The sequence below is a fragment of the Ranitomeya imitator genome, chromosome 4 (genome assembly GCF_032444005.1).
Source record: "Ranitomeya imitator isolate aRanImi1 chromosome 4, aRanImi1.pri, whole genome shotgun sequence".
Taxonomy (NCBI): Eukaryota; Metazoa; Chordata; class Amphibia; order Anura; family Dendrobatidae; genus Ranitomeya; species Ranitomeya imitator.
In genome coordinates, this window is record NC_091285.1 from 203,228,651 (window position 1) to 203,251,736 (window position 23,086).

General features: G+C 45.4%; 1 protein-coding gene across 1 annotated transcript in view; it reads left to right on the top strand.

Moving 5' to 3' along the window:
- LOC138675777 (sodium-coupled monocarboxylate transporter 1-like) overlaps window positions 1–23,086 on the top strand; it is a 126,760-nt gene that overhangs the window by 58,917 nt on the left and 44,757 nt on the right. Inside the window, exons 9-10 of the mRNA XM_069764296.1 lie at window positions 1,398–1,507; window positions 6,718–6,785. Coding sequence (XP_069620397.1) covers window positions 1,398–1,507; window positions 6,718–6,785 — 178 coding nt within the window. The remainder of the gene's footprint in view (window positions 1–1,397; window positions 1,508–6,717; window positions 6,786–23,086) is intronic.

Below are 23,086 nucleotides of genomic sequence, written 5' to 3' on the forward strand. Positions count from 1 at the left end.
AACTCCTATATATGTATAATACTCATGGGAATATGAAGAGATCCAATACAAATAAATGTTAAAAATGAACTTTATTCAATTAAAAATATAATACAACAAGCAAAATACCATCTAGGGACACCAAGCGGAAAAAAGGGAGCTATCACATCAAATTAGGTACAAATAATCAAAAAAACATGAAATTTATAAGTCAAAAATCCGAATTTATATAACACACCAAGAAGTATATACTGTATATATTCAAATATATGGGACTGCACTCAATGTAAATAGCTCTTAGGAATACAAATGGTTACCAATATGAGGCTGCATGTGAACTATATCAACACAGTATCCTCTTAAACTGTATGCCGATAAAGGAGAAGGACAAATAACAGTACCAAAGTCAGAGTACATATCACCCATAATCAGATGCAGTGGTAGTGCAATAGCTATGGAGAAAATGGTCTGTAATGCCCCAAATTAGTTATCCTCTTGAAAGTGAAAGTAACAGTAACCTGACCAAGGTCACATGTTCTTGCTCGGCATCCCCTCACCCCGACGCGCGTTTCGCTTTCAGCTTCTTCCGGCGGATATTGTTGTTTGTTTTTTTTACCTCTTTTGCAGATGACGAGGGCATCAGGGGAATGGGCAAGGTCATAAGTATGGTTTAATTAGGAATATTAAAGGAGTTTGTGTAATTATTTCAATTAAAGGACTTTTTCTGGGTGTCTGTGTTTTCTTACAATGTGACTATGGGGTTAGTAATGGGGGCGTCTTATTGACGCCTCTCCATTACCAACCTTGGGGCTTGATGTCACCTGACAATACAAAGATGACATCAACCCTTCACAACTATCACACCACTTGCCACCGCTACAGGACAAGTGGGAAGAGAGAGGCTAAGTGCCAGATGCTTTCTTGCATAGCACTCGCATTCTACAGTAGTGTGACGCGAGCCTTACAGAGAAGATTTGAGGACCATGCCCTCTTAGCTGACCAGACCAAATTTACATACATGGAAGAAATGGACATATCTCAGTAATAGAGAAGCACAGGAATACAATAACAATGCCAAATTCAGAAAACAGCAACGTTGATACCTGATTTAAATAAATGAACAAAAACATATTTATGGCAAATGATAAGTCATCTTTTGGCCAGACTCACTTTTGTGGCTTTTTTCAGATTTTTTTGTAACATTATGCAAAATTTTGACATTTTTATATTTTGCTACAGGCCTTCCACTATTGTCTGGGCGCGATGTTTCCATGTAATGAAAGTGATGTATGTCATATCTATTTTGCTTGAAGTGATAAACATGTGAATATGTTCACACATAATGAAGATTACCGCACAGAGCTGCTCCTGTTGATTTCTTTTATTGCAGTCTTTAATGTTAATGTTGCTTTCTTTAGCACAGTGTCATCAAGTATCAATTCGCTGGCTGCAGTCACTGTAGAAGACCTGATAAAGCCATACACAAATCTTTCTGAAAGAAAGCTGTCATGGATATCAAAAGGAATGAGTGAGTCTCTAAAGTTTTATTATAGAGTACATTTGCTGTAAATTTATGGTTTGTGTCTGGAGATAAAGGAATCACTTTCCTCCAGCACCTTGTTTTGTAAGTGGATCTGGACCAGTAACAATGGGCAGTAAAGAGTAAATCATTAAAATGCGGTGATAGTGAAGGTCAGTGTCCTCTCTTGATGACATTGTTTTTTCAGGTTTTGTATTGGAGATATGACTAACTAATCTCACGTACTTTTTTGGATGCTGAACACGGAAATGACATTAAAAATGTCAGATTGGTTCATATTTGGAAAGCACAGTGGGGAAAAAGGAGAGAATGTGAAGTTTAATGAGATTTTCTTTTATTACAAAGAAATTACACGTTCATCCTTCAAATACGTATTTTTGTTTTTCGCTTGTGCTCCGTTTCTGGAGCGCATCCTCTGCTTATCTAGTAGTAATCTGCCAACATTGCAGGTCACCATTTGTCTTTCTAATGCTTCTCAATGACAGCAATATCCTGATGAAAACACTCCTCATAGTCATCACTAAGTGCAAATAATGGAGAAGACATCTAAATAGGAATTGAACAGTGGTGGACAAATATTTTCCCTAGGTGTCACATGAAATGCCGTTCATGTCGTAGAGGGCAGATCCAATAGGCTGAAATTAATTTTATTTAATATTAACAAATCATTATTATGTATTCATATTAATTTTATTGCCTAATATTGAGCAGAATTAACTTTGTTGACTAGCTGTTACTACTAATACATGTTACAATAGGGCATATGGTAACATGTATTCTTATCAGTAGCAGCTTATCAACACCATACAATTTACTGTTTTATATAAAGTTTGTAAAAGTAGAGAATCCTACTACTGTTATTCAGGCTTGTAAAATGATCAACAGCTTTCCCCATACAGAAGATGACACCTCAGCCTGCCACACATTAAATTATGCCCTTAGTCACCCCCACACAGTATGGTTTTTCCCACAGCTTCCCACACACCGTGTGATGTCCCACTAGCTCCCCACACAGTGCAATATCCGTCCCCACAGTACTCTAAACATTATAATGTCCCCACAACCTCCTACACACAAAGTATGATGCATGCACAGTTCCCAACACAATGTGATGGTTTTAGCTTTCCCAAACACAGTTTGATAACTTACATCCCATGAACACCATATAATACCCTCCACACTGTATAATTCTTCACAGCATGATAGCTCACAGGACCCCCCACAAACATTATGATGTCTCCATATAGTATAAATCCCCACAAGTGGTCCAACAACATCCTCACACTGTGCAGGGTACTGTGGGTTCATCACACTGAATATGATGCCCCCACAGATCCCCACATACATTTTGATGGACCCTCAAAACACCCACACATTGTGATACTCCGTAGCCTCCCACAAAAAATGTTTGTTCCAGAGCCTCCCACACCAGTATGATGGACACCTCAGCCACCCACACAGTCTGATGCACCCCACAGCTCACCATATAGTATGATGGACCCCATATCTCCCCACACAGTATGAAGGACCCCCCAGAGTCACCCACACAGTATGATGGCCCCATAGATCCTTACACACAAGATTATGGCCACAACTCCCCAAGCAAGTGAATGATAATAAAAAAAAAAATGAAAAAAAAAACAAATACTACTCACCTCGATCCCATTCCTCAGCACGCTACTCCAGTCTTTTCTATGTTTGTGAGCAGGCACCAGGATGCAGTAATGATCGGAGGCAGAACAAGGGTTAACGGGATTTTAATGGTACAGCGTTACTCCACGCAGGGAGAGGGTAAATGAGGGAGATGGGGATTGTAAAACTGTGTCTGGTGGGCATAGGTATAGCAGGGGCAATGTAGGATTGAATAAAGTACTAAAGCTATTAAACTAATCAGTCCGGCGGTGTTGAAGATCAGTCTCTGTGAAGATAGTGGTGGCGTTCCGGCCTGAACGCTTGAAGTATCCAGCATCGTCCTGGTCTCAGATGGATCCTGGGTTCCGGTGTCATCAGGGGGTCCTGGAAAGTTCTTTTGCAGGTCCTGGTTCCTCAATGGGTCCTTTTTTAGCATCGGCATAACGATAGCAGAGGCAGGAGAGTATACGTTCCACGACCGCATTAGGTTCACGGCCGTGATGTTGAGTCTAGAACTGCGCCCTCTGTGGTCTGGTCGTGGGGAGGGCTCACTCACACTCTGTGGCACTGCAGGAGTGGAGGTTAGGGATCTCAGAGACATCTCTTCCTACAGTCTCCGGTAAGTCTCTGTAAGCTTCTCTGACTTGAGCCTACTCTGTCCTGACCGTACAGCGTGGGAGAACTCTCACTCTGCCTCCGCACACTACAGCTTCCCACCAAACGAGCTCTCGTTCCCGTGTGCTGTTCCCCTCTTATACCCTTCACACCCCCTAGTCTCCAGTTCAAAGGTCTGTCCGGGGCACCAAACTTTCCCCTCCTGCAACCTGGGTGACAGCACCGATAGTTCCAGACTCATCCCGGAATAGGCATGCCGAATCTGGCTCTCCTCCTTACATGTGCACTGAAGCTCCTGACAGCAGGTGCAATCTAGTGACTTCATCACATCAGCTGCAGTGAGTCTCAGGAGCACAGGCTGAATGGTAATGGAGGGAGACAACAGCTCACCAATCTCCACCATTATATTCACAAGCAGATGCTGATGCTGTTGAAAGGTTTCGGTCACTTGGATTTTCAGCCAGAAAAGTTGGAGAGTGTCATGCGGTTTTTCCTCACCTAGCATCCGAATGCCATGTGGGTGCTATGCGAGTGTGCGTTTTTTCCTCACCTACCATCCGTATGACATGCGTATGCAATCTAGTTTTCGAGTTAATAAAACAATCTTCTATAGATATATAGATAGATGATAGATGATTAGATAATAGCACAAAATATGTCAGTGAGATATATAGTTAGTGCAGTGGGTGTGTAGTTTACTGTACTTGTACTTGGCTAATGAATATAAAATTAAATGAAACAAATGGCATGGAGTCTCCCTTATTTTTAATACCCAGCTGAGGTAAAGCAGACAGCGGGGGGCTGGTGTTATTATTCTGATAAGATGCCAATATCATGAAGCTTCCCAGCCTATAAATAACAGCTCACAGCTGCCTGTGTTATTATGCCTTTTTTGTCTCTTATTTCTTTATTTATTAGATAAATATAAGTACAATAAACTACAAACACACTGCAATAATTATATATCTCACTGACATCTTTCTGACGATTAACGCTGTGAATTTACTGTACTCGGCTGATGGAATGTCAGGTTTGCTATGAGATGGGTGTGTAAAAATTGGACGGCACATGCATGATCCGTGTGCCATGCGATTTTTAAATTTTTTTCTCACCATTGACTTGCATTGGTAAGTCTCAGTCGTTTTAAGCAGCTATACGCAGGATGTTGTGATTTTTTTTCCTCACCCCCAATTCGAGGTGAGGGAAAAAAAACTCGTAGATGAACACTACCTGATTTAATAACATTGTGGTGAGTGCAATGCGATTATTTGTGTGAATTCGGATTGCCAATCCACTGACAGACTGGCAGTCGCTTTCTCATAAATCGTATAGGACTGGTCTGTACAAATACCGCAATTTTCCATTTTGTCACAATTTTTATTTAAATGTTCTCTTTAACTTTCAAACAAGAACCACATTTTAAATGTAATGTTTGTGTTCAGCACCACACAATTATATCAATTTTACGTATTCATATCTCCATTACAAAAACTTTCTAAGTTTTGTAGAACAGTGTTAATTGTTGGCAGATGATGTCATAATTTCCTGCTTCACCTGCATATAGATCTTTGCATACAATTTGACATGAAGTCTGATCAGAAGCAGATAAGATGCTGAGCTGAGGTGGGATCAATATACAGTTGTGGCCAAAAGTTTTGAGACAGACACAAATTTTAGTTTTAACAATTTGCTGCTACAGTGATCTTAGATCTTTAGTCAGATGTTTCTATGGTAAATGAAGTACAATTATCAGCATTTCATGAGTTTTTACACTTGTATTGACAAATGCATCAAGTTTATGAAAAAACACAATACTTACAGTGCTGTCCCTTATTTTTCATGACTTCTGTAATTTACCCTGACATACTGGATATCTCCTTCTGGGCCAAATCCTGATTTCTGGCAATCAATTTTTTCCTGATCACTGAAGTTTATCACAATTTTCATTGTTTTTGTTTGTCTATCCACTGTCTGATGATTGTCCTCGAGTTCTTAAAAGGATTGAGATCTGGGAAGTTTCCTGGCCAAGGACCTAAAATTTCAAAAGTTTAGTTCACTGAGCCATTTAGTTATCACTTCTGCCATGCGACATGGTCTCCATCATGATGGTAAAACCATTGTCCATCACCAAATTGCTCCTGGATCGTTGGGAGAAGTTGCTCTTGGATGATGTTTAGATACCATTCTTTATTCATGACAATGTTGTTAGGCAAGAGTGAGTTAGCATGGTCTCCAGTCTTTGGTTGCTTTACTGTTGACATCACACAGGATTCATAGTAGCACTCATGTTTTCTTCCCCGGACAATAATTATTCCAAATGTACCAATAGTCTGAAGGGGGCTTCATCAGAGAAAATCATTTTCTAGGAAGTACAGGAATCGGACTGCAGAAAGAGGCCCTGGGGTAAAGTTATTTTTTCTGAAGAAGCCCCCTTCAAACTTTTTATGACATCTGAAAGAACGATTACCCGAAGAAGACAATTTGACTGCTCCTTAATCTCCTGAACTTACTTAGATTGGCAGTTGTGTATTCTGTAAAAAAAAGAATCCATGAACTGATGCACAAGATGAGTATAGAATGAAAAAAGGTCTCATTTACAAAAAACTCCGCAATTACGCGTATTAAAAACAACTGCACAGACACTAAGAAACGTAAAGTGGGTGAGTCCAACATAGTGCAATAACTCAGATACACAGTGTACACAGAATCCTAACATACTGTTAATTGGCATAATTAAACAGTAAAGTGCTGAGAGATGTACATGAGAGTATATTATGTCACAGTCAATAAATGTTGAAGACCAAGAACGCGTCCAAACCCTGAATCATAAACAAAAGAATGTATAAAAGTTACCAACCAAACACAAAAATATTAGAATACCCAATAATATAAGGAAATTCACCCATCAAAAGACAGTGAATGATCTTTTCACCAACGGCTTTTTTTTTTAGGTGCCTTTTATGGAATAGTATGTATAGCAATGTCAGCAATTGCCTCCTATATGGGAAGTGTGATTCAGGTAAGGTAACCTATTAAAACTTAAAGCTATCAAACAAAAATACATTTTCATGTACCGTACATATTTTTTTTAAGAGAAACACTGTAAAAGGGGTTCTTTTGAGCCATGCAAAAAACAGAGCGAGTCTAATATGAGGAATCATAATAGTGCGGATTGTACTCATTGTTAGGATTTCACTGGTTATATCCCATTTCGTACTTGTGATCACTTGCTGACTGCCTTCTTTTCTGCTTTTCACACTTGACAATAGTGAATAATTTACACAATGTTAGGATTCCCCATATTAGCCACACTCACTGTTTTTTTTTAACATAGCCCAAAAAGCCCTTTTTAACAATTTAAATTCAAGAGGGGAAATTTTCTGTATCTTAAAGACATGCACTCTTCATCACAACAGGACTGTATCTCCAAAAGTTATTTCATTTTGGGTAGGGCTATTGTATTGCACACGCACAAAAAAGAAAAACTGGTGTCCTCATACTCCTTTAAACGTCATCCATAGGCTTCATACCTTCCACCAATGGTATGTGACAAATCACATCCCTGTCTCAATTTGGGCACATTGTCTCTTGAACAATATGTCATTGCAATGTGTAATTTTTGGAGACTGACCTATTATTTTTTTTACCTATGGCTATGGTACAAAATTTGTATTTGAGGTCCATGCTTTTCTTCAGTGACATCTATAGTTCCACTTTCCTCTGTGTTTTTTGATGGAGACCTCTATTAGTATGCATTAATGCATTATTCATTGGCGCTATATACAGTAAATAAAATTATTATTATTATTATTATTATTATTATTATTCCTCTGAATTATTTCCCTCATAGAGTATATACACTTCACTGTATCAACCAGATTTAATTATTGTACATGCACTTAAATGAACAACAAGTAATAAAATGTGCTGGACTACAGTGTTTCACCAAAACTGGCCATTCTACATATAGCCACTGCCTATTTACACTGCTATATTGGCAAGCACTGCATTTAAAAATGATTTTACGTTTATATTTAACATTAGCGCCTTGACATTGTGTGATATAGCTATCCTAAGGAGGGAGCAAACAGTTAACGTGATCTACAGTGCCTTGCGAAATTATTCGGCCCCCTAGAACTTTTCAACCTTTTCCCACATATCATGCTTCAAACATAAAGATACCAAATGTGAATTTTTGGTGAAGAATCAACAACAAGTGGAACACAATTGTGAAGTTGAACGAAATTTATTGGTTATTTTACATTTTTGTGGAAATTCAAAAACTGAAAAGTGGGGCGTGCAATATTATTCGGCCCCTTTACTTTCAGTGCAGCAAACTCACTCCAGAAGTACATTGTGGATCTCTGAATGATCCAATGTTGTCCTAAATTCCTAATGATGATAAATATAATCCACATGTGTGTAATCAAGTCTCCGTATAAATGAACCTGCTCTGTGATAGTCTCAGGGTTCTGCTTGAAGCACAGGTAGCATCATGAAGATCAAGGAACACAACAGGCAGGTGTTAGGGCTAGCGGAACGCACCAAATACAAAGACAGATAGAGTATGGTGCGTTCGCAGCCCGGGGTCCATCGTGCAGAGATGGAACCTGCTGCCAAGTAATGACGGACTATATGGCGGTACTCATAAGTATACACACGTGGGTTAAACTTCACCCAGCGTGAAGGAAGCGATCCTGTTGCGTCACAGGATCACGGTACCACACATAGAGCGCGAGCAAGTAGTCAGCGAACTCAACCCCAACTAGGATTGAAGTCCGATTAGACCCTTGCTGGCACAACACCGCAACTGGGTGTGTAAGGAAGCTGAATAACAATATTTAGAGCACAAGAGTGCATGCGGTGCCGCACTGACGAACGCCACTAACCACCCAGGCTTGGGTAAGGAAAGCACAGAGGAAGTGCACGGCGCCGTACTGGCGGTCACAGCAACTGGACGCTGTAATGTGTGATTCGTGCTGTAGGATAAGTCGGGCGCTAGATAGCAACCATACACCTTCCGCGAACAGACATTCAATAGGGAAGGGGTATCCAAGGACGACTTGCACTCACAACAAACACACATATGCAAATGTACACTAGCGCATGGCCGTGTGGTCATGCGCAGTTTATATAGTTGCAGCACAGGAAGTGGCCACAGAAACTTTGCCCTTCCAAGACCTGCCAAGAGGACCAATGGAATGTGCTGCAGGGCCTGAGCACATGACCCTCGATCTCCAACGGGAGATCTTGCCCTGGGCATGCTCAGTGTGTGCAGACAAGGACTTAGTCCCAGAGAAGTCTGCTCGCTGCTGACCAGCACTGGCTTTAATGGCAGAAGCTGAAGAAGCAGCAGTAACTCTCTGTACAGAGTGAGACTGAGCAAGACGCTGGGACCGACGTCCCTGCTGAGCAGACTCCACTGCGGCTGGATAAGAATGGGAGACCGCAGCGGAGATGGCTCGAGATTCCCCCTGTGCAGAAGCGGGAACTCGAGACCTAACATTACCCCCCCTCCTAGGGCCCCCCCCTCCTTGGGCCTCGCTACGCTCGAAGGCAGCAATGAGCTGTGGGGCCCGAATGTTTTCAGCAGGCTCCCATGACCTGTCCTCTGGGCCATAACCCTTCCAATCCACCAGATACAACTTTTTGCCGCGTACCACCTTGCACCCCAAAATAGCGTTCACCTCGTAATCGTCCGTAGACGAACCCGATGTCCCGGCAGGTGACTCGGAAAACCGGGACATGTATACGGGTTTCAAGAGGGACACATGAAAGGTGTCGGTGATACCCAAGCGTGGAGGAAGGGCCAGACGGTAGACCACAGGGTTAACCTGTTCGAGAACCTTGAAGGGACCCAAGTAGCGAGGAGCAAACTTAGTGGACTCAACTCGCAGCCTGATGTTACGGGCGGAGAGCCACACCAAGTCGCCAGGAGCAAAGGTCGGAGCGGGGCGCTGATGAACATCGGCGGAGGACCTCATTCTCTCCTTGGAGGCCTGAATGGCATCCTGCGTGCGGTCCCAAATGTCCCGTGCCTCCACAGCCCAGTCTGCCAACCTGGAGTCAGCAGAAGACACAGGCATGGGCACAGGAACACGCGGATGCTGGCCGTAATTTAGGAGGAATGGAGTCTGACCGGTGGAGTCGGCTACGGCATTGTTAAGTGCAAACTCTGCCCACGGTAGCAAGGATGCCCAGTCATCCTGCCTGGCAGAAACAAAATGTCGTAAATATGTGACCAAGGTCTGGTTGGCCTTCTCTACCAACCCATTCGTCTCGGGATGATATGCCGAAGAGAGATTCATCTCAATACTGAGCAGACGACAAAGCTCTCTCCAGAATCGAGATGCAAACTGGGGACCCCGGTCACTAACAATTTTGTCTGGCATACCGTGTAGGCGAAAGATATGCTTGACGAACACGACAGCCAACGCCCGTGCAGGAGGTAGACGTGGAAGAGGCACCAAGTGCACCATTTTGGAAAAATGGTCGGTGATCACCCAGATAATGGTGCAGTTACGAGACTTGGGTAAGCCCACCACAAAGTCCATCCCGACCATCTCCCAGGGCCTGTCCGCCACCGGCAGAGGATAAAGCAAACCAGCTGGCCGTTGCCGAGGAGTCTTGTTCTTGGCGCAAGAGACACACGCCTGAACATACTCTGCGACATCACGAGCCATATGCGGCCACCAGTATGTCCTCGCCAGTAACTCAGATGTCCTTTTGGTACCAAAATGTCCACCCACCCTGGACGAGTGTGCCCAAGAGAGAACCTCCGGTCGCAAACTGGATGGTACAAAAGTCTTGCCCGGAGGCACAGACTCTAGCGAAACTGGAGCTACAGTTCTCAAGCTCTCGGTGGGGACAATAAGCCGAGGCTCCTCCTCCTCCTCCGCAGATGACACAACGGAGCGAGAGAGAGCGTCGGCCCGAATGTTCCTCTCCCCAGAAAGAAAATGGAGGGTGAAATGAAACCGGGAGAAGAATAAGGACCATCTGGCCTGGCGAGAATTCAACCGCTGGGCTGTCTGCAGGTACACCAAATTTTTATGGTCTGTGAAGACTTGGAAGGGAAAACGTGCTCCCTCCAAGAGATGTCTCCACTCCGAGAAAGCCAACTTCATGGCTAGCAACTCCCTGTCCCCGATGGAATAATTCCTCTCTGCTGGTGAGAAGGTCTTGGAGAAAAAGAAGCAAGGATGCTCCCGACCTTGAGCATCCTTTTGGAAGAGGACTGCTCCAGCACCAACAGAAGAGGCATCCACCTCCATGATAAATGGCTTATCAACATCGGGGCGATGTAGGGTGGGAGCGCTAGCGAAGTGTGACTTTATAGAGTTAAAGGCCTTGGAGACCTCCTCAGACCACAATTTGGGATTCGCCCCCTTCTTGGTGAGGGCAACCAAGGGAGCTACCAAAGTTGAGAAGTGCGGAATGAACTGGCGATAATAATTAATGAACCCCATAAAGCGCTGCACCGCTTTAAGAGAATGGGCTTCCTGCCAGTCCATCACAGCCTGTAGTTTGGCAGGATCCATAGCCAATCCCTGGGCAGAGATGATGTAGCCTAGGAAAGGTAAGGACTCCTGCTCAAACATACACTTCTCCAACTTGGCATAGAGGGAGTTTGCCCGTAGGAGGTCGAAGACTTTGCAAACATCTCTCCGGTGGGAGTCAATATCTGGAGAGTAGATGAGAATATCATCCAGATAGACTACGACCGAGGTGGAAAGCATATCCCGGAAGATATCGTTCACAAAGTCTTGGAAAATGGCTGGGGCATTACAGAGCCCGAAGGGCATCACCAGATATTCATAGTGCCCATCCCTGGTGTTAAACGCCGTCTTCCATTCGTCCCCCTCACGGATGCGAATCAGGTTGTAAGCACCCCGCAGATCTAGTTTAGTAAATACCCTTGCTCCCCGAAGCCTATCGAAGAGCTCAGATATCAAGGGCAAAGGATACTTATTTTTAACGGTGATGGCATTAAGACCCCTGTAGTCTATGCATGGATGCAATTCCCCATTCTTCTTCTGCACGAAGAAGAACCCTGCCCCAGCAGGTGACACTGACTTCCTAATGAATCCTCTTGCCAGATTTTCCTGGATGTACTGTGACATTGCCTCCGTCTCCGGGAGAGATAACGGATAGACTCGACCCCGGGGAGGCTCAGCACCAGGCAAGAGATCAATAGGACAGTCATAGGGGCGATGGGGCGGAAGGATCTCCGCCGCCTTTTTGGAGAACACGTCTGCATAAGACCAATACTGCTTGGGGAGAAAGGAAAGATCTGCGGGTACCTCTGTAGTAGCAACCTGAACGCACTCCCTCTGACACCTACCCCCACAAGATTCGCCCCATCCCAGGATTCTGCCAGAGGACCACTCAATATGAGGAGAGTGGTACCGTAGCCAAGGTATTCCCAACAGGACCTCATCAATTCCCTCAGGAATGACGAGCAGAGATATAATCTCCTTATGAGATGGCGACATGGACAGAGTAAAAGGGATGGTCTGGTGTGTAATCTGTGAGGGCTGTGTCGACCCATTCACCACTCGTACTGTTACTGGTTGAGCTAGCATAACCAGGGGTATTGCGTGACGTTGGGCGAAGGCAGAAGACATAAAATTGCCCTCCGCCCCAGAATCCACGCAGAGCTCTACCGAGTGGGAGAATGAGCCTATAGTAATTGTCCCCTTAAAGGACAATTTAGAGGCAAACGTCGCCGTGTCTAGTGTACCTCCACCTACTACCACTAGACGCTGACGTTTCCTCGACCGCTGAGGACATCTGGTGGCTAGATGTCCTGACTGCTGGCAAACATGACAGACCTTGAGTGCACAAGCGGTCCGGGACTTAGATCCCGCTTGTGACACTTCCCTGGCCTCATGTGACTCAGGAACCAGGACCGGAGATTCCAGAGGTTTGGCGAAGGTAGGAGCCAGCCGAAACCTCTGCCTACACTGGGCTCGCTCTAACCTCCGCTCGTTAAAACGGAGGTCAATTCGAGTGGAGACAGTTATTAACTCCTCCAGTGTGGCAGGAATCTCCCTAGTGGCCAGAGCGTCCTTAACGTGGTCAGCCAGGCCCCTCCAAAATATGGGGATGAGAGCTTTATCCGACCAATCCAGCTCAGAAGCTAAAGTGCGGAATTGGACGGCAAACTGACTGACCATGGACTCACCCTGAGTTAATGCCAGCAGTTGGAGCGCAGTATCATGGGTGACTTGAGGTCCTAAAAAGACCTGTTTCAGAGTGCTCAGAAACAGCGGAGCACTCTGCACCACATGATCGCCACGCTCCCACAGCGGCGTAGCCCATTCTAACGCCCTGTCCGACAAGAGAGACACTATAAATCCCACCTTAGCCCGCTCTGTGGGAAAACGTGCAGCCAGGAGCTCGAGGTGAATAGAGCACTGACTCACAAATCCCCTACAAAATTTGCTATCACCAGAAAATTTTTCTGGCAGCGGGAGGCGAGAAAATGTCGGAGCAGGGGTGGCAATGGACAGGGTTGCTGCAGCCACGCTAGCAGCCTGTACAGCAACTGCGGTAACATCCACAGCTGAGGTTGCGCTCTCAAGAGCCGCCAACCTACCCTCCAGCTGCTGGATATACCGCAAGGATTGCTGTTTGTCCGTCATTACTAGCCAGACCCTGGCGCTAGTGTAATGTTAGGGCTAGCGGAACGCACCAAATACAAAGACAGATAGAGTATGGTGCGTTCGCAGCCCGGGGTCCACCGTGCAGAGATGGAACCTGCTGCCAAGTAATGATGGACTATATGGCGGTACTCATAAGTATACACACGTGGGTTAAACTTCACCCAGCGTGAAGGAAGCAATCCTGTTGCGTCACAGGATCGCGGTACCGCACATAGAGCGCGAGCAAGTAGTCAGCGAACTCAACCCCAACTAGGATTGAAGTCCGATTAGACCCTTGCTGGCACAACACCGCAACTGGGTGTGTAAGGAAGCTGAATAACAATATTTAGAGCACAAGAGTGCATGCGGTGCCGCACTGACGAACGCCACTAACCACCCAGGCTTGGGTAAGGAAAGCACAGAGGAAGTGCACGGCGCCGTACTGGCGGTCACAGCAACTGGACGCTGTAATGTGTGATTCGTGCTGTAGGATAAGTCGGGCGCTAGATAGCAACCATACACCTTCCGCGAACAGACATTCAATAGGGAAGGGGTATCCAAGGACGACTTGCACTCACAACAAACACACATATGCAAATGTACACTAGCGCATGGCCGTGCGGTCATGCGCAGTTTATATAGTTGCAGCACAGGAAGTGGCCACAGAAACTTTGCCCTTCCAAGACCTGCCAAGAGGACCAATGGAATGTGCTGCAGGGCCTGAGCACATGACCCTCGATCTCCAACGGGAGATCTTGCCCTGGGCATGCTCAGTGTGTGCAGACAAGGACTTAGTCTCAGAGAAGTCTGCTCGCTGCTGACCAGCACTGGCTTTAATGGCAGAAGCTGAAGAAGCAGCAGTAACTCTCTGTACAGAGTGAGACTGAGCAAGACGCTGGGACCGACGTCCCTGCTGAGCAGACTCCACTGCGGCTGGATAAGAATGGGAGACCGCAGCGGAGATGGCTCGAGATTCCCCCTGTGCAGAAGCGGGAACTCGAGACCTAACAGCAGGTCCGTGATACTGTTGTGGAGAAGTCTAAAGCCGGACTTGGATACAAAATGATTTCCAAAACTTTAAACATCCCAAGGAGCACTGTGCAAGTGATCATATTGAAATGGAAGGAGTATCATACCACTGCAAATCTACCAAGACTGATCAGATATGTAGCCAAAGAGGCCCATGATCACTCTGGATGATGTGCAGAAATTTACAGCTAAGGTAGGACAGTCTGTCCATAGGACAACAATCAGTCGTACACTGCACAAATCTGGCCTTTATGGAAGAGTGACAAGAAGAAAGCCATTTCTCAAAGATATCCATAAAAAGTGTCGTTTAAAGTTTGCAACAAGCCACCTGGGAGACACACCAAACATGTGGATGAAGGTGTTCTCGTCAGATGAAACCAAAATCGAACTTTTTGGCAACAATGCCAAATGATATGTTTGGCGTAAAGGCAACACAGCTCATCACCCTGAACACACCATACCCACTGTCAAACATGGTGGTGGCAGCATCATGGTTTGGGACTGCTTTTCTTCAGCAGGGATAGGGAAGATGGTTAAAAATGATGGGAGGATGGATGGAGCCGAATACAGGACCATTCTTGAAGAAAACCTGTTGGAGTCTGCAAAAGACCTGAGACTGGGACGGAGATTTGTCTTCCAACAAGACAATGATCCCAAACATAAAGCAAAATCTACAATGGAATGGTTCACAAATAAAGGTATCCAGGTGTTAGAATGGCCAAGTCATAGTCCAGACCTCAATCCAATCGAGAATCTGTGGAAAGAGCTGAAAACTGCTGTTCACAAACGATCTCCATCAAACCTCACTGAGCTTGAGCTGTTTGCCAAGGAAGAATGGGCAAGAATTTCAGTCTCTCGATGTACAAAACTGATAGAGACATGCCCCAAGCGACTTTGCAGCTGTAATAGCAGCAAAAGGTGGCGCAACAAAGTATTAAGTTAAAGTGGCTGAATAATATTGCACGCCCCAATTTTCAGTTTTTGAATTTCCACAAAAATTTTAAATAACCAATAAATTTCGTTCAACTTCACAATTGTGTTCCACTTGTTGTTGATTCTTCACCAAAAAATTTACATTTGGTATCTTTGTTTGAAGCATGATATGTGGTAAAAGGCTGAAAAGTTCTAGGGGGCCGAATACTTTCGCAAGGCACTGAAAGTGAGATTAAAGTTTGATTCGTAATCTAGTATAGGCATGAGGAGAACAGTGCCCCTGACTCTTACCACCTGCCCCAAATCACTCACAAGTGACTGATGTCTGCCAATGCCATTTGCTTGCTCCTGTATGTGGAGTCATAAGTGCAAGCCTTTTTTTGTGCAACTTTAGGTGATGGTGCAGTAGACCTGTCCCTTTAATATATTGGACTTAATGGGTGTGATTCATGTTGTGAATTCTGCTCTTGGGCTCCCTCCGGTGGTTAGTGGTAGTGCTGCGGTAGTTGGATCGCAGCATTTATCAGGTGTATCTATTTTTTGCAATTTGGGCTGGGCTATATAGCCTTGCTTGATCCTTTAGTCAGTGCCAGTTGTCCATTGTTTTTGGAGGATTCACATCCATACCTGGTCTCTCCTGTTCTGCTGTTCATTTCAACAAAGATAAGTTCTGGCTTTGTTTTTGCTGTCCACCTGCTGTGGACCTTATAGTTCTGTGCATTTTCATGTTTTGTCTTGTCCAGCTTTGTCTGTGAAGGATTTTTTGCAGCCAAGCTGTGTCTCTGGAGATGCAGATATACCCTCCATGTCTTTAGTCAGATGTGGTGATTTGTATTTTCTGTGGTGGATATTTTCTAGTGTTTTAATACTGACCGCATAGTACTCTGTTCTTTTCTGCTAGTATGGCCTCCTATGCTAAATCCTGATTTCATGTCTGCGTATGTTATTTCCCTCTCCTCTCACAGTCAATATTTGTGGGGGGCTGTCTATCCTTTGGGGATTTTCTCTGAGGCAAGATAGGTTTCCTGTTTCTCTCTTTAGGGGAAGTTAGTTCTTAGGCTGTGTCGAGGGGTCTAGGGAGTGTTAGGTACCCCTCACGGCTACTTCTAGTTGCGCTGCTAAGTTCAGGGTTTGCGGTCAGTACAGGTACCACCTTCTCCAGAGTACGTCTCATGCTGCTCCTAGGCCACCAGATCATAACAGACTCATCAAAGTGGTTTTGTAAGGCAGCCAGGGTGGTAGTCATGGCGAGGAGCTGCTGCATCACTATACCCTGGCGCCCCACAAAGGAAACAAAAAGTTCCGTCCGCTGTATATAATGTGTATCAAGCAAAGCACTCACATTAGATTCCAGGGCTCCTTCGAATTCTGCAATCCAAACTCAAGATTCACGGCCCACATAAACAACTCCAGACTCATTGTCCATACTTAACAGTTCAATTTTACTTGAAAACAGGGTTCTCGATACAGACATAGCACCATTCACATACATGGGCACTCCTTGAACTCTACATGTCTTCTCTGACACAGCTTCCATCCCGAAGGCACTTGTATCCCTGTCTCCAGACAATCTATGTCTTGTCTGACAATCTGTCTCTTCTGCCAATTTCTGTCTCTCCTGCAGCATCCATGCCCCTAGGTCCATCGACTTCCTCCCATTTCCCTTGTCTGGTTTCAATAGGAAAAGTTAAAAGGCTTGCTCATCTCTGCCTTGTCCCGGCCGCAGGCCCCGAATCCTCCTTGGAATGGTTACTGCATAAGATAGTGACCACTTGCACATTGCTCAGCCAGGGCGCCCCTTCTTGCCTCAGCAACTTCATCCCCATGGCTATCTTTTCTCACTGCTGCATCACTTCTCCCTACTAAACAGGAAGTCTCCTCACTATAACCCACTGCTCTACACTACACCCATCTGTAACTCCTCCCAGTCTGGAAAACCCCTTATGCTAACTATGGGCTAGCACTCTCATTCCCTATCTCTAGTGTGTCCCACTATTCTATGCTATTGCTAGCCTTCTATTCTATCTTCTATCCCTAATCCTATACACAGTAAATGTAAAGTACCTACACTACCGTTCAAAAGTTTAGGGTCACCCAGACAATTTTGTGTTTTCCATGCAAATTGTCTCTTCAGAGAGGAAGAGGACTAGAACTCTAGTGCCACCTATTTGTAAGTAGCAATCCTAACATTCAATGTCAACCCTTTAATGAGCCTGGTCACATGACTTAGGATAAACGCCAACCCAGAATCTCAATTTGCAGACACTGTGTTTCGGGGTACTGCCCCTCGTCAGTGCAAAGTGAAAATCTGGTTTGGCTGATTAAGAGGCGGCTGACCGGGATCCAAGAAGTATCATTTCTCCTTGCAGAGAGTGACATGTTAAGCATGTCGAGGTGAGGAGACTTAAAGGGACTCTGTCAGCTCAAATTGGAAGGATATTAAAATGATTTCTTACCGGTCAGATGGGCGGCGTATTCTCTTTATTTCTCCACCCTGTCCGTCCCTGTTTTCCACATTATTTTCGGGAATAAGAGCCAGACAGAGGTCAAACACTTCCCAAGAAACATTGACAACTGGCAAGGACTAATGATTCCTGCAAACCTAAATACCCCAGTCAGAATTGCAATCAGCAGATTCACCTGTCCAGGACTGCAGCCCAGGGACTATAAAGGCACAGATGATTGGCCTCGGGGAGACCAAAACATCCAACACCGCGGAGACACCATCACGTGTTTCTCAACGCAGTGATTCCAGAACACTGCCCCCATCCCTTATGGGAAATATGCAGATGCATGTAAAGAAGCTGCGGAGACACCATCACGTGTTTCTCGACGCAAGCAGTGAATAGCCAGGCCTTTCCCCGGGAAGGAACAACCACGGGAAGGGCAGCATCCTATGAAGGAAAGCCACCTATGCCAAGCATGGTATCCATCCACAGACAGCTGTTTCGGGGTTTTTGCCCCTCATCAGTGTGGAGTAGGAATCTGGCTATTAGGAGCAGTGCCTAGTAAAAAGGCTATAAAGGCACAGATGATTGGCCTCGGGGAGACCAAAACATCCAACACCGCGGAGACACCATCACGTGTTTCTCAACGCAGTGATTCCAGAACACTGCCCCCATCCCTTATGGGAAATATGCAGATGCATGTAAAGAAGCTGCGGAGACACCATCACGTGTTTCTCGACGCAAGCAGTGAATAGCCAGGCCTTTCCCCGGGAAGGAACAACCACGGGAAGGGCAGCATCCTATGAAGGAAAGCCACCTATGCCAAGCATGGTATCCATCCACAGACAGCTGTTTCTGGGTTTTTGCCCCTCATCAGTGTGGAGTAGGAATCTGGCTATTAGGAGAAGTGCCTAGTAAAAAGGCAATAAAGGCACAGATGATTGGCCTCAGGGAGACCAAAACATCCAACACCGCGGAGACACCATCACGTGTTTCTCAACGCAGTGATTCCAGAACACTGCCCCCATCCCTTATGGGAAATATGCAGATGCATGTAAAGAAGCTGCGGAGACACCATCACGTGTTTCTCGACGCAAGCAGTGAATAGCCAGGCCTTTCCCCGGGAAGGAACAACCACGGGAAGGGCAGCATCCTATGAAGGAAAGCCACCTATGCCAAGCATGGTATCCATCCACAGACAGCTGTTTCGGGGTTTTTGCCCCTCATCAGTGTGGAGTAGGAATCTGGCTATTAGGAGCAGTGCCTAGTAAAAAGGCTATAAAGGCACAGATGATTGGCCTCGGGGAGACCAAAACATCCAACACCGCGGAGACACCATCACGTGTTTCTCAACGCAGTGATTCCAGAACACTGCCCACATCCCTTATGGGAAATATGCAGATGCATGTAAAGAAGCTGCGGAGACACCATCACGTGTTTCTCGACGCAAGCAGTGAATAGCCAGGCCTTTCCCCGGGAAGGAACAACCACGGGAAGGGCAGCATCCTATGAAGGAAAGCCACCTATGCCAAGCATGGTATCCATCCACAGACAGCTGTTTCGGGGTTTTTGCCCCTCATCAGTGTGGAGTAGGAATCTGGCTATTAGGAGAAGTGCCTAGTAAAAAGGCAATAAAGGCACAGATGATTGGCCTCAGGGAGACCAAAACATCCAACACCGCGGAGACACCATCACGTGTTTCTCAACGCAGTGATTCCAGAACACTGCCCCCATCCCTTATGGGAAATATGCAGATGCATGTAAAGAAGCTGCGGAGACACCATCACGTGTTTCTCGACGCAAGCAGTGAATAGCCAGGCCTTTCCCCGGGAAGGAACAACCACGGGAAGGGCAGCATCCTATGAAGGAAAGCCACCTATGCCAAGCATGGTATCCATCCACAGACAGCTGTTTCGGGGTTTTTGCCCCTCATCAGTGTGGAGTAGGAATCTGGCTATTAGGAGCAGTGCCTAGTAAAAAGGCTATAAAGGCACAGATGATTGGCCTCGGGGAGACCAAAACATCCAACACCGCGGAGACACCATCACGTGTTTCTCAACGCAGTGATTCCAGAACACTGCCCCCATCCCTTATGGGAAATATGCAGATGCATGTAAAGAAGCTGCGGAGACACCATCACGTGTTTCTCGACGCAAACAGTGAATAGCCAGGCCTTTCCCCGGGAAGGAACAACCACGGGAAGGGCAGCATCCTATGAAGGAAAGCCACCTATGCCAAGCATGGTATCCATCCACAGACAGCTGTTTCGGGGTTTTTGCCCCTCATCAGTGTGGAGAAAGGAATCTGGCTATTAGGAGCAGTGCCTAGTAAAAAGGCTATAAAGGCACAGATGATTGGCCTTTATAGCCTTTTTACTAGGCACTGCTCCTAATAGCCACATTCCTACTCCACACTGATGAGGGGCAAAAACCCCGAAACAGCTGTCTGTGGATGGATACCATGCTTGGCATAGGTGGCTTTCCTTCATAGGATGCTGCCCTTCCTGTGGTTGTTCCTTCCCGGGGAAAGGCCTGGCTATTCACTGCTTGCGTCGAGAAACACGTGATGGTGCTCCGCAGCTTCTTTACATGCATCTGCATATTTCCCATAAGGGATGGGGGCAGTGTTCTGGAATCACTGCGTTGAGAAACACGTGATGGTGTCTCCGCGGTGTTGGATGTTTTGGTATCCCCGAGGCCAATCATCTGTGCCTTTATAGCCTTTTTACTAGGCACTGCTCCTAATAGCCAGATTCCTACTCCACACTGATGAGGGGCAAAAACCCCGAAACAGCTGTCTGGAGTGAGGTTTTCTGGAGCAATCCAGACCCTTTTGCAGAGAATTCTGTTTTTTTCTGTGGTCGTTTGTACCGACAGCTTTGAAGATGAGTTATGTGAAGAACACTATCCGAGTGACGTTGGAGCCATCTATCCGGGCAAGGATCAGCGTTGTCTTTATTGTACGTGACCTTATTGAGGAAAAGGCTGGAGGAAAGCGGGAGAACATCTATAGCATCAATGAGTTCCCTAATCAAGGTAACTACGATGTTACTTTTATGTCGGAGCATTATTGCCTGAATGTCTATGAGTGGTTTCGGAATCATGCCGGAGATCCCTGTTTGAAGGGAGTCAAATGTGAACCACTGTTTGGTCTTCAGGAAAGGCAGGTGACTATCACTGTCTATTATTATTATTATTTATTATTATAGCGCCATTTATTCCATGGCGCTTTACATGTGAGGAGGGGTATACATAATAAAACAAGTACAATAATCTTGAAAAATACAAGTCACAACTGGTACAGGAGGAGAGAGGACCCTGCCCGCGAGGGCTCACAATCTACAACCCCTTTACTGAACCTGCATTGTTGGAGAGCTTCCTCTCACAGTATTGTGACTTTGTTTCAAAGGGAGAGAAGCAAGTGAACTGTTTAGGAATCTTCAATTGTCGATACAAATATCGTGTAAGGTTCAGAAGAGATCCTGGCAGTGTGGGTGGGTTCAGACACCCTCCGGCGAACTTCTCTGTGGCAGGGCATAGCGGTTTCCTCACGTACCCTGGGCAGCCTCTGTTTTGCAGGAGATGTTTCTCTTTTGGACATGTCCAGGCAGACTGCCAGAAGGGGCAGTGTTGCCGAAACTGCAAGAAGGAGGGGCATATGGCTGGTGATTGCCCGATGGCTAAGACCTGTGACATGTGTGGTAGTAGTGGCCACATGTATAAGGATTGTCCGTGGAGGGCGCCTAGACGCTCAGAGAGTGAATGGAGAGAGAAGGAGGAGGTTGGCGACTATCAGGAAGGAAACTGAAAGAATGGAGAGAGAGGAAAGGAGGGAGAGGGAGAGGGAAAGACGCTCTGTGACTCCAGATGACATTGTGCTAGCACCCCGTGGTGCTATGAGTGATGCACAGAAGGAAGATAAGGAGTTTTGGTTGGCGGCAAAAAAAGTAGAGAAGGGGTTTAAGAAGAAGGAAGAAGATCAGGAAGAAGATGAGGAAGAAGATGATGACTCTACTGTGCCTGAAATGTTTTCTCTTGAGGAAGCAATGGATGCAACGGAGGAAGACGTGCGTATTTCTGAAGCTGAGAGCCCTGTGCACCCCTCAGATCCTCAGAATATTAGAGGGCTTTCTTCAGATCAGGACAGGGGTGCGAATAAGTGTCAGAGGGAGGAGGATGGGGAAAGTGATGAGGCATGCAGTAGTATGCCTAAGAGGAAAATTGGGCCAGCTAAAAAAAAATGGAGTGAGCACGAAGGGGTTAGTGGTTCAGAGACTTGCTGTTCAGTCCAAATGGCAAGGAGGACAATGGTGATACTGGGTAAAATGAAAGCTCAGTGGATCTGTTGTTTTTTTTTTCTCTCCTTTCTGTGAGTCTTGACCTTTGTCAAGGGCTTTTTGTGTAATGTGTGTAGTTTTGTGGTAATTTTTGCATTGTTTTTTGTTTTTATAGTATGGGTTTTTCTATAGTTTCTCAAAATGTGAGAGTTTTTAAGAAAGCGAGGAGGAGAGCAGCAATTTTGGATTTTTTAGCTATGCAGAGTGCATCTATTTTTTGTTTGCAAGAATGTGGGATTGTGGATGGTGTGAAAGGGGATGAGTGGTCTTATGGTGCGTCTGTGTGGTCTGGTAGTGCAAATAATAGAAATGATGGTGTGGGTATTTTAGTTAAGGGGCAGGAGGTTGTTTTGAATAATTATTTGGTGGTGGAGGTGGGGAGGTGTATCTTAGCAAATTTTGAATATAAAAATGCTAAGTTTTGTGTTATCAATATTTATGCGCCAGTAGAAAAAAATGAGCGTAAGTTATTATTTGAAAAAGTGAAGCTTTTTGTTCCAGGAAGAGTGCCTGTGGTGATTGTGGGTGATATGAATTGTGATGTGGGGGGAGTGAATGTGGATGTGTCTGGAAAAGTTTTGCTGGAGTTAGTTACTGACTTTGATTTGAGTGATATGCAGCGTGTGTGTAAGGTTAACCCTTTGTTTTTTCTGATAGTGGAAGAGCACAGTCCAGGTTGGATTATTGTTTTATTTCTAAAAATATTATTCCTGTTGGATATAAGCAGGATAGGGTCGTTTTTTCGGAACAAGTTTGTGTGTTGTGCGAGTTAGATATTAATGCTAGTGGTGTGTTTGGAAAGGGTTTGTGGAAATTAAATGTGAAATTGTTGGAAAATGAAGCTGTGAGGAAGGAGTATGTGAGAAAGTATGAACAGTGGTGTAAAAGTAAGGAAAGTTTTGGGAATGTTTGTGAGTGGTGGGATTGG